Source organism: Anomaloglossus baeobatrachus, chromosome 5 (genome assembly GCF_048569485.1).
Source record: "Anomaloglossus baeobatrachus isolate aAnoBae1 chromosome 5, aAnoBae1.hap1, whole genome shotgun sequence".
Classification (NCBI taxonomy): domain Eukaryota; kingdom Metazoa; phylum Chordata; class Amphibia; order Anura; family Aromobatidae; genus Anomaloglossus; species Anomaloglossus baeobatrachus.
In genome coordinates, this window is record NC_134357.1 from 304,372,356 (window position 1) to 304,390,264 (window position 17,909).

The 17,909-nt window shown below is 46.5% G+C and overlaps 1 protein-coding gene across 1 annotated transcript; it reads right to left on the reverse strand.

The window, feature by feature from the left end:
* Positions 1-2,974: 2,974 nt before the first annotated feature.
* LRRC59 (leucine rich repeat containing 59) lies at positions 2,975-17,146 on the reverse strand. The gene is made up of 8 exons (XM_075347500.1): positions 17,038-17,146; positions 13,635-13,743; positions 9,665-9,724; positions 9,383-9,541; positions 9,110-9,214; positions 6,841-6,913; positions 6,587-6,760; positions 2,975-3,817 (listed from the first exon to the last, which is right to left on the reverse strand). Exons 2-8 carry the CDS (start codon positions 13,737-13,739, stop codon positions 3,576-3,578), a joined length of 918 nt encoding a protein of 305 aa, XP_075203615.1. The 5' UTR covers positions 13,740-13,743; positions 17,038-17,146; the 3' UTR covers positions 2,975-3,575.
* Between the last annotated feature and the right edge of the window lie 763 nt (positions 17,147-17,909).

A 17,909-nucleotide genomic window follows, 5' to 3' on the forward strand; every position in this document is an offset into this window, starting at 1 on the left:
GTGTGTGACAGCGAGAGAGCGACGAAATGAAGCGAGCAGGGAGCAGGAGCCGGCATCTGGCAGCTGTGGTAAGCTGTAACCAGGGTAAACATCGGGTAACCAAGGTGGTTAGCCGATATTTACCTTAGTTACCAGCCTCCGCAGCTCTCACGCTGCCTGTGCTGCCGGCTCCGGCTCTCTGCACATGTAGCTGCAGTACACATCGGGTTAATTAACCCGATGTGTACTGTAGCTAGGAGAGCAGGGAGCCAGCGCTAAGCAGTGTGTGCGGCTCCCTGCTCTCTGCACATGTAGCTGCAGTACACATCGGGTTAATTAACCCGATGTGTACTGTAGCTAGGAGAGCAAGGAGCCAGCGCTAAGCAGTGTGTGGGGCTCCCTGCTCTCGCGGTTATGATCGCTGCTTTGGCTGCTGTGTTTGACAGCTAAGCAGCGATCATAATAGCGACTTACAAGGTCGCTGTTACGTCACAGAAAATGGTGACGTAACAGCGACCTCGTTGTCGCTGTCGCTTAGTGTGAACCAGCCTTAAGGCAGAATCAGTGAGATTAGAGCAGACTGTATCTATCTATTGCTGATAATGACAGACTGCTACAAACCACAGATCTTCAGCATTTTTGCAGTTTTGCACTAGGTCAACTGTAAATCACAAGTTGATGACCTATTATGTGAACATCCTCACCTTGCACCTCAAATATCATAGATCTGAAACTTTGTGATGTTGCAATTGGTGATTTTCTGTATGGGCAATTTTCCGTGTGGGCAATTTTCCGTGTGGGCAATTTTCAGGGAACCGTCAGGCACATGGCAGTCAGACGCCCCCTCCTGTGGTTGACACCTCACTGTCAATGTACAATCTCTAGGAGAGCCTGGAGTGGCCAGAACAGCTCTCTCAGCTCAGCTAGATGGCGAAATCTAAAAATTCTGTTTGTATCACAACGACTGCACCCATTAATCTAAGGCTGGAATCACACTTGTGCGTGTAAAATCGGTCCAAGTCTCATGCTAGAAAGTAGCATGAGCTCTGTTCACGTTATGATCAGTGTGCATTGCAACTGCAATGCGATTCTGTGATTTTTCAATTGATTGTAGTCCATGTGCAATCCGTGTGTGATCCTTATGGGATCCGTTTTTATTCTCTGCAGCGATGTCATCTGCCATTCAGCTCTGCTACATGGCCGCTGACAGCAGACAGACAGAGCCATGGAGCAGAGCTGAATGGCCGCTGACAGCAGAATCAGACAGAGCCGCGGGATCAGAATGAAGTCGGATGAACTTCACCCAACTTCATTGTCATCCTGCAGCTCTGTCTGTGTGTCATGGCCAGATTTTCAGTCACCGGTGAAGGTCTCACCGATGACCGCAAATCCCGAGTGACTTAAGTGATCGGCGCTATCATCGGTGCCATCACTGAGGTTACCCGCAGCCCCAGCTGAAGTCCTCCAGCTGAGATCTGTGGCCGCGGGTAACCTGAGTGACGTCATCGCTGATAGCACGACTCACTTCAGTCGCTGCGGGGAGCTCACAGAGAGCGGTCGTGGTCTGTGACCGCTGTCAGCTTCTGATGTAGCAAAGCTGAAAGCGTCGCGGGACCTCTGTGGATTACGTCGGACCTGGAGGGGTATTTGGGGGTTTAATAAAGTGGTGAAAGAGGGTGTTTTTGTCATTTATTTCAAATAAAGGATTTTTTTGGTGTATGTTTTTATTTTCTTTATCTTACAGGTTAATCATGGAAGGTATCTCGGGGAGACGCCTGCCATGATTAACCTAGGACTTAGTGGCAGCTATGGGCTGCTGCCATTAACTCCATATTACCTCGATTGCCACCGCGCCAGGGCAATTCGGAATGAGCCGGGTACAGTCCCGGGACTGTCGCATCTAATGGATGCGGCAATTCCGGGCGGCTGCTGGCTGATATTGTTAGGGTGGGGGGCTCCCTATAATGTGGCGCTCCCCATCCTGACAATGCCAGCCTCCTGCCGTATGGCTTTACCCTGGCTGGTATGAAAATTGGGAGGAACCGCCCGCCGTTTTTTTTTAATTTATTTAATTTACTGCATGATATAGATCCGCCCACCGGCAGCTGTGATTGGTTGCAGTGAGACAGCTGTCACTCAACGTAGGGGAGTGTCTGACTGTAACCAATCATAGGCGCCGGTGGGCAGGGAAAGCAGTGAATATGTGATGGAATAATGAGCGGTCGGCTTTTTCAAAAGAGGAAAAGCCGCCGGAGCAGTGTGAACGCCGTGCAGCGCCGCGCTGGAGATCAGGGATCGGTGAGTATGAGAGAGGGGGTGGGAGAGACACACAGAGAGAATAGAGACCAAGAGGGACAGAGACCGACTGACAGAGATCGAGATTGACAGACATCGACAGACCTCACTCATTTCCAGTGTTCTCTGCAACATGCGATAAATGGATTTATAAAAACGGATGTCACTAGGATGGTGTATGTGCCGCCCGTGTGACATCCTTTTTTTTTTTTTCACGCACCCATAGACTTTCATTGGAGTGACTCGCACGTGAAACTAGCCAAAACGCAGCATGCTGCGATTTTTTTCTCAGTCCGATTTGGACTGAAAAAAAAATAGCAGATGGGAGCAGCCTCATTGATTAACATGTGTCCGAGTGCAACGAGAGAATTTCTCGCATTGCACTCGTGCGAGTTAATTGCAAGTGAGAAGCTGGCCTAAAGTGATACATTGTTGCATTCAGGATCTCTTTGCCTAAAGCATGCTGCTCTCAGTTGAGGTAGCAAAAAAATCTGCTGACGATTCTCTTTACTGATTTTTTTGTGTTATAACTTTCCAGTTTTAAAGGCATAATAATTCAGAAATAGTTCAGAAAAAAAAAATCCAAATTTTTGATATTTTCATTAATGAACGCAATGAATATTGACCAAAATGTTCAAGCATCCACTAAATGACAATATATCAAGGCTGTAAAATTCTGGCAGCCACCTGAAAACCACAGTGGAAAATAGACAGGGTGATATTTATTATTTGATCATAGAAATTTGGGATCCATTGGAATCAGAAGGCAACATGATGGCATTTTACATAGAAACTTGACACCGTTACATCACAGTTACTGATAAAGCCATTAAGCAGTTTGGATATATGTACGTATTTCAGAAAACCATTCCAAGAACCTGAGATGAAAATAAACAGGAATGGGGAATGGGCAATGGTCAGTTGGCAGTGGAATCCATTTAGATGAAGCAAAGTATTGTCTAATCCATATAAAAATATAGAGGGTCATCATATATGTAATATATATATATACACGAGGTGACAGTTTGGGACCAATTTCTGCCAACAAGAAAGGCCATAAAAATGTTGCAGGACAACCATTGTTCACCTCCATCGTAAAACTGTGCAGGTAAAGACCTATAGTCTTCACCTCATCTCAGGTATACCAAAAATCCTCTTTAAGACATAAGGGAATAGGTCAAGTCTTATTAAATATATAAAAATACTTAAAACGGCATGGAGGAGCCCCCAGACTTTAGACACCCTCAAGAAGGAATTCCATTTTTCTTCACAAATGAAGAAACACTAAATGTCTTCAGCAGTTACTGCCGAGAAGCGAGCTGTACGATGCTCTCCAGTACGTGGCAGCTTCTCAGCGTTCTTACGGTTTCCTCATACACGGCGTTGACGCTGGTGCACACGCTGTGGCGCTGCAGCTGAGTGTAGCGGCACGCTACTATACTGCCAAGGAGCAAGAAGAAGACGAGCAGGAGCATCCGCATCACTACACCCAGCTTCGATCTCTGCCTTGGTTTTTGCTTCTGCACAGGTTTAGGAGGGATTTCTAAAAAGAAAATGAAATGTCATTGGTGTAAGTGACCCTAAAAAGACAGCACGTCCTTCATATAAACTGTATCCTAGCATGCGTTTTTTGCTACTTTATTTAAATGGTCACTATGCTTTCAGACAAAACGCATTGATCGGCAAATGACTTGGCTACAATGAAGGAGTAGAAGCATTTAGACAACTCCGAACATGGTCTCAGGCAATACTCCATAGTCAGTCTTGGAAAAAAAAGCAGCGCTTACGGGAGCACGTCTGCCCCTTCATTTTACCAAGTAGTGGTGGTTAGAGTTGAGCGAGTATCGAAATATTCGTGTTCGCGATACTCGTAACAAGTAAATTGTAATACTCGCTTATTCATTCCAAATAGTGAGTACAATACAAGTCAATGGGAAATGCGAGTAATTTAATTTTCTGCTGGAATCCAGCAGAAAATTACTCACATTTCCCAATCAGCGGAATATTACTCGCATATCCCAGTCAGCACAATATTACTCGCATATCCCAATCAGCGGAATATTACTCGCATATCCCAATCAGCGGAATATTACTCGCATATCCCAATCAGCGGAATATTACTCGCATATCCCAGTCAGCGGAATATTACTCGCATATCCCAGTCAGCACAATATTACTCGCATATCCCAATCAGCACAATATTACTCGCATATCCCAATCAGCACAATATTACTCGCATATCCCAATCAGCACAATATTACTCGCATATCCCAATCAGCACAATATTAGTCGCATATCCCAATCAGCACAATATTAGTCGCATATCCCAATCAGCAGAATATTAGTCGCATATCCCAATCAGCACAATATTACTCGCATATCCCAATCAGCACAATATTACTCGCATATCCCAATCAGCACAATATTAGTCGCATATCCCAATCAGCACAATATTACTCGCATATCCCAATCAGCACAATATTACTCGCATATCCCAATCAGCAGAATATTAGTCGCATATCCCAATCAGCAGAATATTACTCGCATATCCCAATCAGCACAATATTAGTCGCATATCCCAATCAGCAGAATATTAGTCGCATATCCCAATCAGCAGAATATTAGTCGCATATCCCAATCAGCAGAATATTACTCGCATATCCCAATCAGCACAATATTACTCGCATATCCCAATCAGCACAATATTACTCGCATATCCCAATCAGCACAATATTACTCGCATATCCCAATCAGCACAATATTACTCGCATATCCCAATCAGCACAATATTACTCGCATATCTCACCGATTTGCATTGTAGTCGCTGTTCTGAACAAATACGCAAATATTACACAGTATTCGTTACAAGTATCATGAATATTTCGATACTTGCTCATCTCTAGTGGTGGTCCCTGCATACAGATCCATACTGATCACACATTTCATTGGTCTGTATTACAGGTGTAACGTTCTCCTTAAAGTGCAGTCACCTTTTAAGGTGTAACAGCTGTTCTGCCATAATTCTTATCACAGGGCACAAAAACCAGCAGGGTTTTCATAGGCGCTTCCATGGGATAAAATGGAGATGAGAGACACTATTTCTAAAATGCTGGTTATTAAAAATAGTATTAAATATGTATATTAGGATGGGTAAGGATTGCCTTTGGGATCTTGTCTAGGAGTGCAGGCTGGAGTAGGGGCCACATACCAGCGGAAAGAGATACAAACATTTTGTACAACTTATTGTGGTAGGTATATATACTACATTATCGGAACAGTGTTTTATTGACTATAGCTATGAGGACGTTAAAGCTTTGTTGGTTAAAATGAACCTGTCACCAGGTTTTTCCCTTATAAGTTGCGACCACCACCAGTGAGCTCTTATATACAGTATTCCAGTATACTTCTATATAAGAAACCAGTCTGCTCTTTATAACGTAAAAAAGACCTTTATTATACTCTTTTAGGGGGTGGTTCGGTCTGATGGGTGTCGCTGCACTTGGTCCGGCGCCTCCCTACATCTTGTGCAGTCACTGTTCTCCTTCCCAGCCACGTGTGGATGATGCGTCCTATGTCATCTACACAGAGGCTGCCATTGTGCTCCTGCGCACTTTGATCTTCCCTGCTGAGGTCAGAACAAAGTACTGCAGTAAGCATGTGTGAACGATCTTTGACCTTTCCTCGCGCCTGTGTATTAGAGTACTTTGCTCAGCAGGGCAGAGAAAAGTGCATATGCGCAGGCGTACAATAGCGGTCTCAGTGTTGGTGGCGTAGGACCAGTCATCCACACGCGGCTTGGAAGGAGGATGGTAACTGCACAAGTGAGAGGTGCCGGACCGAGACCTGCGACACTCATTGGACCCAACCGCTCCCTAGGTGAGTATAATAAAGGTCTTTTTTTTACGTTATACAGAGCAGCCTGGACTCTTATATACAGTATGCTGGAATGCTGTATATAAAAGCTCACTGATGGTGGCTACAGCTCATAAGCGAAAATCCTGGTAACAGGTTCCCATTAATCGTATGCATACTCTTGACCAGAAAGGCTCAGCAAGAAATTCTGAGAAAGCAAGTGCAATTCCAATAAGCAATTACTGAATTAGACATTTCATGTCTACCATACCAAGGTTTCTATGGGGTTACTATACAAATATCCATTCACAACCAGCAGTAAAGTGTCTTCTGCTGTAGCCCAATGCAGTACACTGATCAGTGAAGGTTAGAAGTGTAAGCGTAGCTGCACTTGTCTGGGTGGAATGACCCATTTAGCAAGTACAAGAATAAAAATGGTAACTGGGTCAAGCTGACTTACTGTGGTTGTCTGCCGGCTCAGTATCTTTTTTCTTCTTCATCTCTTGCTGGGCTGCCTGCTGAGCATCGTAGTCCCTCCTTTTCCGTGCTTTTTGTTGAGCCTTCTGTTTGCGCCGCTGTTCCCGTTCCCGATCCTCTTTCTTCCTCTGCTCGGCCTCATGTTTCTGTTTCAGAGCTAAAACAAATGAAACATTCACACTTGAAATGTGTACTCAGACCAGACCATGAATCCCTTACACAACGTGATGAACAAACCTTGCTCTTCCAGAAGCTTGCGCTGCAAGTCCTGTTCTTGTTCAGCCTGGACGACTTTCATGTACTGCAAAACCTGCGCAAGGAAACAAAGACTATAGATTACGATACAAGATTCACACGAGTATAAAACCTTTTAGGCTCCTTCACACGTCCATGTGTCCGGTACGTGGGACGTCCGTTTTCACACGTACCGGAGACACAGACACACTTAGATCCATTAAAATCAATAGGTCTGTGCACACCTGCGTGTTTTCACATGGACCGTGTAGAGCATACGTGTCTCCAAGGGCTCCACACGTAGACGTGTCGCATTTTTCTCCGGCAGCATGGGTGTCACACAAACCGCACACTGATGTGCTCCATGTGACATCGGTGTGACACGTACCGGAGAAAACACGTCTGAAATAAAATGATTTTCTATACTCACTTGTCTCCAGCACTGCTATCACTTGCTTCCGACCGCCACTCATTATGCTCAATGCATATGTACTGCACCGAGGACCGGAAGCAGCAGCAGCGCTGGAGACATCAGCACCATGGACAGGTAAGTATAGAAGTTCATGCTGTCAGTGTGCTATGCGGAGGTCACATGGATAGCATACTGACAGAACACACACACACACACACACACACACACACACACACGTGTGAAAGAGGCCTTAAAAATAACAAATCCAGCACTTCTCGCTATCGGAAGGTGGGAAGCAATACTGAAGCAGGCCTTGTACAGAGGTCTGGTAGGTATGGTGTGCCTCTCCCCACCAGTAGCCGTTTCATCAGCAGTGCCTCTGCAATTCTGATAATGCCTTTAGAGAGAATCTTCTGTGTACATTTGCTTTGTGATTTCAGAGCAGCATGAGAACCAGATTCCAGTGATGTGTCCCTTGCTGGTCTACATGCGGTTATTTTGTTACAATCACTGTTTTCTCTGCTGCAGATCTAGCAGTGCTCAGAATGCCGAATACTGTATAATGCCGCCATCAACACTGATTGACAGATTTATGTGTACAAAGAAAGCTACCATAGACAAAAACTGCTAATCAGTGGTGTGGGAGAGGTTACACAGAACAAGCTGACCTGAAGACAACTAGTCCTGTAGTGATAATCTCCAGCAGATAAAACATTGAATTTATTGAAACAGCAATACACAGCCCAGTAAATGACACATCGCTGGAAGAAGGCACTCTGCCTCTACATCATGCTACTCGCAGATTACATATCAAAACCTGCTGACCGTTTCTCTTTAAAGGGTCACATACATTGCTTTGTAGACTATTCACTAACATCAGGGTATTATAGCATTCTAAAGGCATAAAATAAAGATAGAAATATTCAAGGCTTTGTGCCAAGCTTGAAAGGTGTGATAAGAGATAACGTCCTGGTCAGTGGGGGTTTGACAGCTGGGACCCCAAGTGATCACATAAGCAGGGCTCTGAAGAGACACTGATGAATGAGACTTGCACATTTGACCTCCACGTATATATATATATTTTCCTTTCTGTTATAAATCTATAGAATATTTAATATTAAAGTGCACCAATCACCAGGATTTTCCTATATAAACTAAGTCCAGTGCTATACTGGCACTATCAGGCTGATTCTATACATACCTTTAGTAGTCAGATTGGAGGTCTAGTTTTTGAAATACAGGCAAGTAAAGTTACAGAAATGTCCAGCTATTTGATTGGCAGCAGCTGCTGAATAGTTAACATATGGGTGGATTTTTGCTATCTATCCCCGCCCATCTGCTGCCTGGCCTCTGTAGATGCTGGACTGTATGGGCTCCTTCCAGGTAGGAGTCAATTCTGTCATGTGACGGGCATGTTAGAAGTGCAGCCAATACAGTCTAACATCTACAGAGGCCAGGCAGCAGACAGGGGTGTTGGATTGATAGCAAAACCCAACCCACATATTAGCTATTCAGCAGCTGCTGGCAATCAAGAAGGAAGGAGCCCATACAGTCTAGCATCTACAGAGGCCAGGCAGCAGACGGGCGGGAATAGATAGCAAAACTCCACCCATATGTTAGCTATTCGGCAGCTGCTGCCAATCAAATAGCTGGACATTTCTGTAACTTTACTTGCCTGTATTTCAGAAAGTATACATCCGAGCTGACCACTACAGGTATGTATAGAATCAGCCTGATAGTGCCAGTATAGCACTGGCTTTAGGTTATATAGGAAAATCCTGGTGATTGGCTCCCTTTAAGTACGACATCCTACAACAAGTCATCCATACCTCCATCCTACACATACAGCTTCTTACTCACCATTTGGGCACACTCTTTACACTGCTTTTCATCTAGGCAATCTCCAGCAGCTTTGGCCAGAGCAGGGTTCAGGGGATTGTCCTTCAAGTCCAACCACTTTAAGCTCTATAGAAGAATAAGATATGACACATACCTGTGATCGAGCATTACAAATGAGATTCAGACACTACAAACGTATCATGGGAGTCATATACATTTTTGTATGGGCATTTTTTCTCCTAAAAGGATTGAAAGAAAGTGGAAAAGAGTCGGAGCTCAATCCTTGGTCTTTACCTTCAGCTGAGCGAAGGTGACAGGCAGCGCTTTTATCCGATTCTGTAGCAAATCAAGGTGCTGTAAGTTCACTAATCTGCCAAATTCAGATGGAAGTTGTAGTAACTGGTTCTTGCTGAGATCCAACCTCACAATGTGAGTGAGAGAGCAGAATTCACCCTGTAAGGCAGCGGAGACATTAGTACGCTCTGATAGGTTATAGCGGGTGTATCGTTTATATTTCTTGCGCACAAGTTTACAGTCTGTAAGTCGTCAATGATTTCTCGCTATGCAGCATCTTACCGGTAACATCGTCAGCTTGTTACAAGAAAGATCCAACACCGTCGCCTTGGGAAGAGCAGCCTGAGGGCAGAAGATTGAAAATCGATCAATGGAACATTCTAAGTAAGGCCTAAGACACATGGCATGAAAATCGGAGTGAGTGGAATGCGATAAAACCTCACATTCCACTCGGACCAATATTAGCCTATGTCCCAGCACCCATGATCAATTATTTTCTCAGCCCTAATCGGACCAAGGAAACAATCGCAGCATGCTGCGGGTGCAATGCGATCCTTGTTTCTCTCGCACCCATTCAAGTCTATGGGGCGAGAGAAAAGTCGCACTGCACTCGCTGTACACTGGTGTACCGCGAGTGCAGTGCGAGAATGGCAATAGCCGGCAACGGAGGAGAGAGGGAGATAAATCCCTTGCTCCCCTCCTCAGCACCGGCCCTCCCCTGCAGCTGTGGTCCGATCACATGATTGGTCCTCAGTCGCAGGGACACTCGGCTCTTGCTGTGCTGCCAGCGTGAGCCGAGTGTCATGCGAGGATCGCAGTAGATCCCCGTGTGGCCCCAGCCTAACTGAGGAATACTCCAAGCAAAAATAAGAAGAGCTCATGTATATAGTACAGACAAACCCTAACTAGCTACAGTATCTCCTAATGCATTCTAGTAACAGTGTCTTATAGAAAGTGCTTCAATACACCGGAATACTTTACCCCCTTCACCAACCGGCGATTTTCCATTTTTTCCTCCCTTTCTTCCAAGAGCTATAACTTTATTTTTCTGTCAATATAGCCTTATGAGGGCTTTTTTTTTTTACAATCGTAATTTTGAATGAGAGCATTCATTCTGCCCCATATTGTACTAGAAAATGGGATAAAATTCCAAGTGCGGTGAAATTGTAAAAAAACAAAAGGTTCAATTCCACAATTGTTTTTTGGGTTTTTTATTTACCATGTTCATTGTATGGTAAAACTAACCTGGCATGAGGTTTCCCCAGGTCAGTGTAAGCTCGTAGATATCAAACATGTATAGTTGTTTTTTGTTTTTTTTACTTAAGTGGTGAAAAACTAATCTGAAATTAATCTTAAAAACAGAAAAGAATTTGACGCATTTTCCAAGACCCGTAGTGTCGTGTACTCATTTTTCGGGATCAGGGGCTCAGTGACTGTTTATTTTTTGCGTCCTGAGCTGACGTTTTTAAATTATATCATTTCTTCTGTACAGAGAGGTACTTCATCACAGCAACAGCAAACCGCTAAAAATGCTGATGCTCACAGGAACTTTATCATGACAGTGTTCATCAGATGACCTCCGGCTGTCATGACAACCCATTGGCATCCAGTGATCCCATTATGGAGAAGTCGATGGGGGCGGGGAATGGTGTGCTCCACGCCGATGCGCGTTAAATCCCACTGTCAGATATTGACAGTGGGATTCAATTGGTTAATGGGTGTGGGTGGATCTCTGATCCACACGCACCTGTTAGGCTGGTTTCACATATCCGGCTTGTTGCAGATTAGCCAGATTCGGCACACGCCAGTACAATGTATACAGTACAATGGCAGTGCGACAAGCACCGGTCACATGCTGTTATGTGACTGGAGCATGTGACCCGGAGGTTGCGGCGCTGCCGTTGTACTGTATACACTGTACTGACGTGCGCCGAATCAGGCAAACCGTCAAAAAGCCGGATGTGTGAAACGGCCCTTAGCTGCACATATCGGATTATCAGATCAGCTGACTTGCGAGTGGAAAAATGCGGGCTTGGCAAGTGAGCCCGCATGAAAGGGAAAGACACGACCTTGGACGTACCGGTAGATCCAAGGTCATGAAGGAGTTAAAGGGAACTTGTCACAAAATTCATGCTGCCTTAACCAATCAGAGCCTGGCTGCGCGATTGTATCTGGAACGTTTTAGAGAACTCACAAACTGAAGAGTCGGCTAGGAACCATAGGGAGGGAAGATATTAGTTCTGCACCGGCCCTGTTCTTGCTGGGCCACTCTAGTTGATTGGCAGATCTCATCCATGTGTGTTTGTAGGCAGTGGGCTGTCAATCACCTGTAGCAGTGTGGGCAGAAACTGGTTGGAGGCAGCACATGACTAGTCTCATCTCTCCTTGTAGTCCCAAGCCGAATCTCAAAACTGTTATTCCTCTTAAAACTTCTCCCAACGATCCAGGATTAGTTTGTTGATGGACAATGTTTTTTCTAGCATGATGGAGACAATTGTCACAAGGCAAGAGTGACAGCCAAGTGACTCCATGAGCTAAACATTGACATTTTGGGTCCATGGCCAGGAAACTCCCCAGATTTCAATCCAATTGAAAACCTGTTGTCTGGTTGATCCTCAAAAAAGTAGGTGGACAACACAGAAGTTAGAGAAGTATGTCTTCTCATCAGTCAGGATTTGGCCCAGAAGCGGATATCCAACATGTATATCACAGAAGTCTTGAAAAATAATAAAGGGTCAACGCTATAAATATTGAGTCTTTTCATAAAACTGATGTAGTTGTCAATAAAAGTTTAAAACTTATGAAATACTGATAATTGTTCTTCAGTAACCATAGAAACATCTGACTAAAATAAAGAAAACTAAAAGCAGTAAAACTTTGTGAAAAACAAAATATGTATCAGTCTCAACATTTTTGGCCACCACTGTGCATATACCTATTTATCTCCGCCAGTCCCATAGGCATACAATCGAGATTACCACTGTATTTGGACCTCTATTCTGATAATCATTGGGGGGTCTCAGCAGCCAGACCCCAATCTAGTAGGTGGCCTGGTGATAACTGTTATTATTGGAATATGCAGCTTTTAAGCAGTCCCCATTTTCACTTCCCCAGCAGGCGACCTTACCCCCCACCATGACCAGTAGTCACAGCAGCTCGTTCCCTCCTTTCCCAACAAGTTACAGCAAGGCCTCTACTCCCCATAGTCACAACAGAGCTACAACCATATGTAGGAACCGTGGCACAACAGAGCAAGTCAGAGCTCTAATACCCCTATAAACCCCTTTTATCAAAATGCCCTGATCACCTACCTAAAGCTGGGTTCACACTAAACGACAGCGACAACGACGTCGCTGTTACGTCACCATTTTCGGTGACGTAACAGCGACCTTGTAAGTCGCTGTTATGATCGCTGCTTAGCTGTCAAACACAGCAGAAGCAGCGATCATAAGGTCGCTGTGCTACATGTGCAGAGAGCAGGGAGCCGCGCTTAGCGCTGGCTCCTTGCTCTCCTGCAGCACACATCGGGTTAATTAACCCGATGTGTGCTGCAGCTACATGTCACAGTTCAGAGAGCAGGGAGCCGCGCGCACTGCTTAGCGCTGGCTCCTTGCTCTCCTTGCTACAGTATACATCGGGTTAATTACCCGATGCATACTGCAGCCACATGTCACAGTGCAGGAGCCGGCACTGGCAGCAAGAGCGGAGGCTGGTAACCAGCGTAAACATCGGGTAACCAGGGAAAGGTCTTCCCTTGGTTACCCGATGTTTACGCTGGTTACAGCTTACCGCAGCTGCCAGTGCCGGCTCCTGCTCGCTTCATTTCGTCGCTCTCTCGCTGTCACACACAGCGATGTGTGTGTCACAGCGGGAGAGTGACGACCAAAAAATGAAGCTGGACATTCAGCAACGACCGGCGACCTCACAGCAGGGGCCAGGTCGTTGCTGGATGTCACACACAGCGACAGCGACGGGACGTCGCTGCAACGTCACAGAAAATGGTGACGTAGCAGCGACGTCGTTGTCGTCGTCGTTATGTGTGACACCAGCTTTTGCTACAGGAAAATAGATATGCCGGACTTTAATCTCACACATCAGACTTTGTCCTCTAATCAAAGGATAGCAGATCTTTCTCAGCACAATGTGTAGTCACCGATCTGTGGCCATGTCTAGCAGTAAGGGTATATACCAGGAGGGGTGGTGTGCAGTCTGCTGGACGCCAGGCGAGTACATGGGGGTCTCAGTAACTTACCAGGTCCCGCACTGGGATCTCACTCAGATCGCTTAAACTTAAATCCAGCTCATTCCCATCCAGTTTGTCTCTCAGGTTTCCGGCTTTTCCTACAACTCGTGACATCTTCCTACATAAAAGAAAACATACGAACATCACTTAAGGGAGTGTACCCCTCGGATATTTAGGAATAAAGGGGTGACCACAACTGAGCATCTAATTTCAATGGGAGCTCCAAACACCACCACATGTTTACAGCGAGTTCCACTGTGGAATTTTCCCAGCCTTAAAGGGGTTGTCCATAAACATCATGTGCTACCTGTGCACAGGATAAGTAACCCAACAATCCCAAGACCGGGAGTCCCACAGTTTCCCATGTAACTAGAGCAACACTATGATGTGTGACCTCTGCTCCCATAGGTGCAGCACCTGCCATGCACACTACTGTTCCAATAGCTCAGGGGCTTCAGTACTCCCAATGTGGGGATTAGTGACCTGGGTCTAAAGCTGGGGTCACACTAAGCGACAGCGACAACGACGTCGCTGTTACGTCACCATTTTCTGTGACGTAGCAGCGACCTTGTAAGTCGCTGTTATGATCGCTGCTTAGCTGTCAAACACAGCAGAAGCAGCAGCGATCATAACGTCGCTACATGTGCAGAGAGCAGGGAGCCGCGCTTAGCGCTGGCTCCTTGCTCTCCTAGGTACAGTACACATCGGGTTAATTACCCGATGTGTGCTGCAGCCACATGTCACAGTGCAGAGAGCAGGGAGCCGCGCGCACTGCTTAGCGCTGGCTTCCTGCTCTCCTTGCTACAGTATACATCGGGTTAATTAACCCGATGTGTACTGCAGAGACATGTGCACAGAGCAGGAGCCGGCACTGGCAGCAAGGGCGGAGGCTGGTAACGAAGGTAAATATCGGGTAACCAGGGAAAGGGATTCCCTTGGTTACCCGATGTTTACGCTGGTTACAGCTTCGCAGCTGCCAGTGCCGGCTCCTGCTCGCTTCATTTCGTCGCTCTCTCGCTGTCACACACAGCGATGTGTGCTTCACAGCGGGAGAGTGACGACCAAAAAATGAAGCTGGACATTCAGCAACGACCGGCGACCTCACAGCAGGGGCCAGGTCGTTGCTGGATGTCACACACAGCGACAGCGACGGGACGTCGCTGCAACGTCACCGAAAATGGTGACGTTGCAGCGACGTCGTTGTCGTCGTCGTTATGTGTGACACCAGCTTAAGTGGTCGGACCGTTCCTTAGCGTTTATTCCCATACTGTAGATACGGGATTACTTGCTGAATGCTAAGGGTCCGACCTCTGGTACCCCAGTAATCCCAAGAACCCCGAGAACAGAGCTCTGCAGCCCTGTACTGGATGGAGCGGAGGTGCACATGCCCGATCTCACCTCCATTCATTGTCCCCTACGGAAAATCCCTCTAAGTACTTAAAGGGCTTCATCATAATAGACATTAAACATTACTGGGATCACAATCCCGGCTGCTAGAATTAGAATTAGGAATTTGCAGTGGCTCCTGTCTGCACATTCCCTGCTGCGTAATGTGCATACACTGTGTGCAGACCTCTCACTCTGTGCTGTGTAATGTGCATACAGTGTGCAGACCTCCCACTCTGTGCTGTGTAATGTGCATACAGTGTGCAGACCTCCCACTCTGTGCTGTGTAATGTGCAGACCTCCCTCTCTGTGCTGTGTAATGTGCAGACCTCCCTCTCTGTGCTGTGTAATGTGCAGACCTCCCTCTCTGTGCTGTGTAATGTGCAGACCTCCCTCTCTGTGCTGTGTAATGTGCAGACCTCCCTCTCTGTGCTGTGTAATGTGCAGACCTCCCTCTCTGTGCTGTGTAATGTGCAGACCTCCCTCTCTGTGCTGTGTAATGTGCAGACCTCTCACTCTGTGCTGTGTAATGTACAGACCTCTCACTCTGTGCGGTGTAATGTGCAGACCTCTCACTCTGTGCTGTGTAATGTGCAGACCTCTCACTCTGTGCTGTGTAATGTGCAGACCTCTCACTCTGTGCTGTGTAATGTGCAGACCTCTCACTCTGTGCTGTGTAATGTGCAGACCTCCCTCTCAGTGCTGTGTAATGTGCAGACACTGTGTGCAGACCTCCTCTCTGTGCTGTGTAATGTGCAGACACTGTGTGCAGACCTCCTCTCTGTGCTGTGTAATGAGCAGACACTGTGTGCAGACTTCCCTCTCTGTGCTGTGTAATGAGCAGACACTGTGTGCAGACTTCCCTCTCTGTGCTGTGCAATGTGCAGACAGTGTGTGCAGCTCTCTCTCTGAGCTGTGTAATGTGCAGACCTCCCTCTGTGCTATGTAATGTGCAGACACTGTGTGCAGCTCTCTCTCTGTGCTGTGTAATGTGCAGACACTGTGTGCAGCGCTCCCTCTCTGTGCTGTGTAATGTGCAGACACTGTGTGCAGCTCTCCCTCTGTGCTGTGTATTGTGCAGACACTGTGCAGACCTCCCTCTGTGCTGTGTAATGTGCAGACACTGTGTGCTGCTCTCTCTCTGTGCTGTGTAATGTGCAGACCTCCCTCTGTGCTGTGTAATGTTCAGACACTGTGTGCAGACCTCCCTCTGTGCCGTGTAATGTGCAGACACTGTGTGCAGCTCTCTCTGTGCTGTGTAATGTGCAGACACTGTGTGCAGCTCTCTCTCTGTGCTGTGTAACGTGCAGACACTGTGTGCAGCGCTCCCTCTCTGTGCTGTGTAATGTGCAGACACTGTGTGCAGCTCTCCCTCTGTGCTGTGTATTGTGCAGACACTGTGCAGACCTCCCTCTGTGCTGTGTATTGTGCAGACACTGTGCAGACCTCCCTCTGTGCTGTGTATTGTGCAGACCTCCCTCTGTGCTGTGTAATGTGCAGACACTGTGTGCAGACCTCCCTCTGTGCCGTGTAATGTGCAGACACTGTGTGCAGCTCTCTCTCTGTGCTGTGTAATGTGCAGACACTGTGTGCCGCTCTCTCTGTGCTGTGTAATGTGCAGACACTGTGTGCCGCTCTCTCTGTGCTGTGTAATGTGCAGACACTGTGTGCCGCTCTCTCTGTGCTGTGTAATGTGCAGACACTGTGTGCCGCTCTCTCTGTGCTGTGTAATGTGCAGACACTGTGTGCCGCTCTCTCTCTGTGCTGTGTAATGTGCAGACACTGTGTGCAGCTCTCTCTCTCTGTGCTGTGTAATGTGCAGACACTGTATGCAGAGGCTCTCTGCTGTGTAATGTGCAGAGGCTCTCTGCTGTGTAATGTGCAGAGGCTCTCTGCTGTGTAATGTGCAGACCTCCCTCTGTGCTGTGTAATGTGCAGACACTGTGTGCAGCTCTCCCCAGCAGCCTCTGCTCCCTCATGGTATGGCAGCTCATCCTCTCCATTTCTCCCCATTCAGCCCACTCACAGTCTCCCTATATAACACGACAGCGGCTCTTCCTCGATCCTCCCTGTGCAGATCAGCACCGGCTTCCAGATCCACGTCACATCTACACTGTCCAAACCAACAAGACGGGGCCAGGACAGACACAACATGGAGGAAGGAGATATGCGGAGTCTGCCACCTGCTGGTCGGAGAGTGCAGAGCCCGCAATGTCCTGTCGTTACTGTCAATTCTGAGGGTTGGTGGTGTTTTTTCCTGGGGAACCCAGTGACTGAACCTTTGTACTGTGTGCAGGGCGCGGGGCATCTCCTCCAGACAGTGCAGACGTCACTGCGGGATTACTCATATACGTGTACAGTAGTGTGTGCACTAGCGCCACCTAGTGATAGGCACTGCTATTTACACTCTGCTGCACTGTCCGGCTCCGCAATCTAGAAGAACTAAAGATACCTATCTGTAGGGACACTTTCCAAAACCTCGTGGCGACCAATCACAGAGCAGCTTTTATTTTTTAAGCTTAGAATAATAAATGAAAGCTGAGCTGTGGTTGGTTGCTGTGAACAACAAAGAAAATTTTACTTCGATTCATCTTGTCCTGAAAATCATAATTACACCGCTGCCATACAAAGGCAGGACAACAAAAGCTTCTAAGGCCCCTTAAAGGGATTTTCCACTACTGATTTAACTCTTAAAACCCTTTTCAATTATTTGTAATCAATTGCACCTAAAATCATGGTAGAGTCCAAAATGTTTATAGACATACACAAAACCCTTTTTAGAGAACAAGAACCCTAGTATAATGTCCATTATTTACACAGACTAAAATTCTAAAATTATGGGGGATGACGGTAACGTAAAAAACTAATTTGGCAGCAGCATGCCAGAGAAACATTATC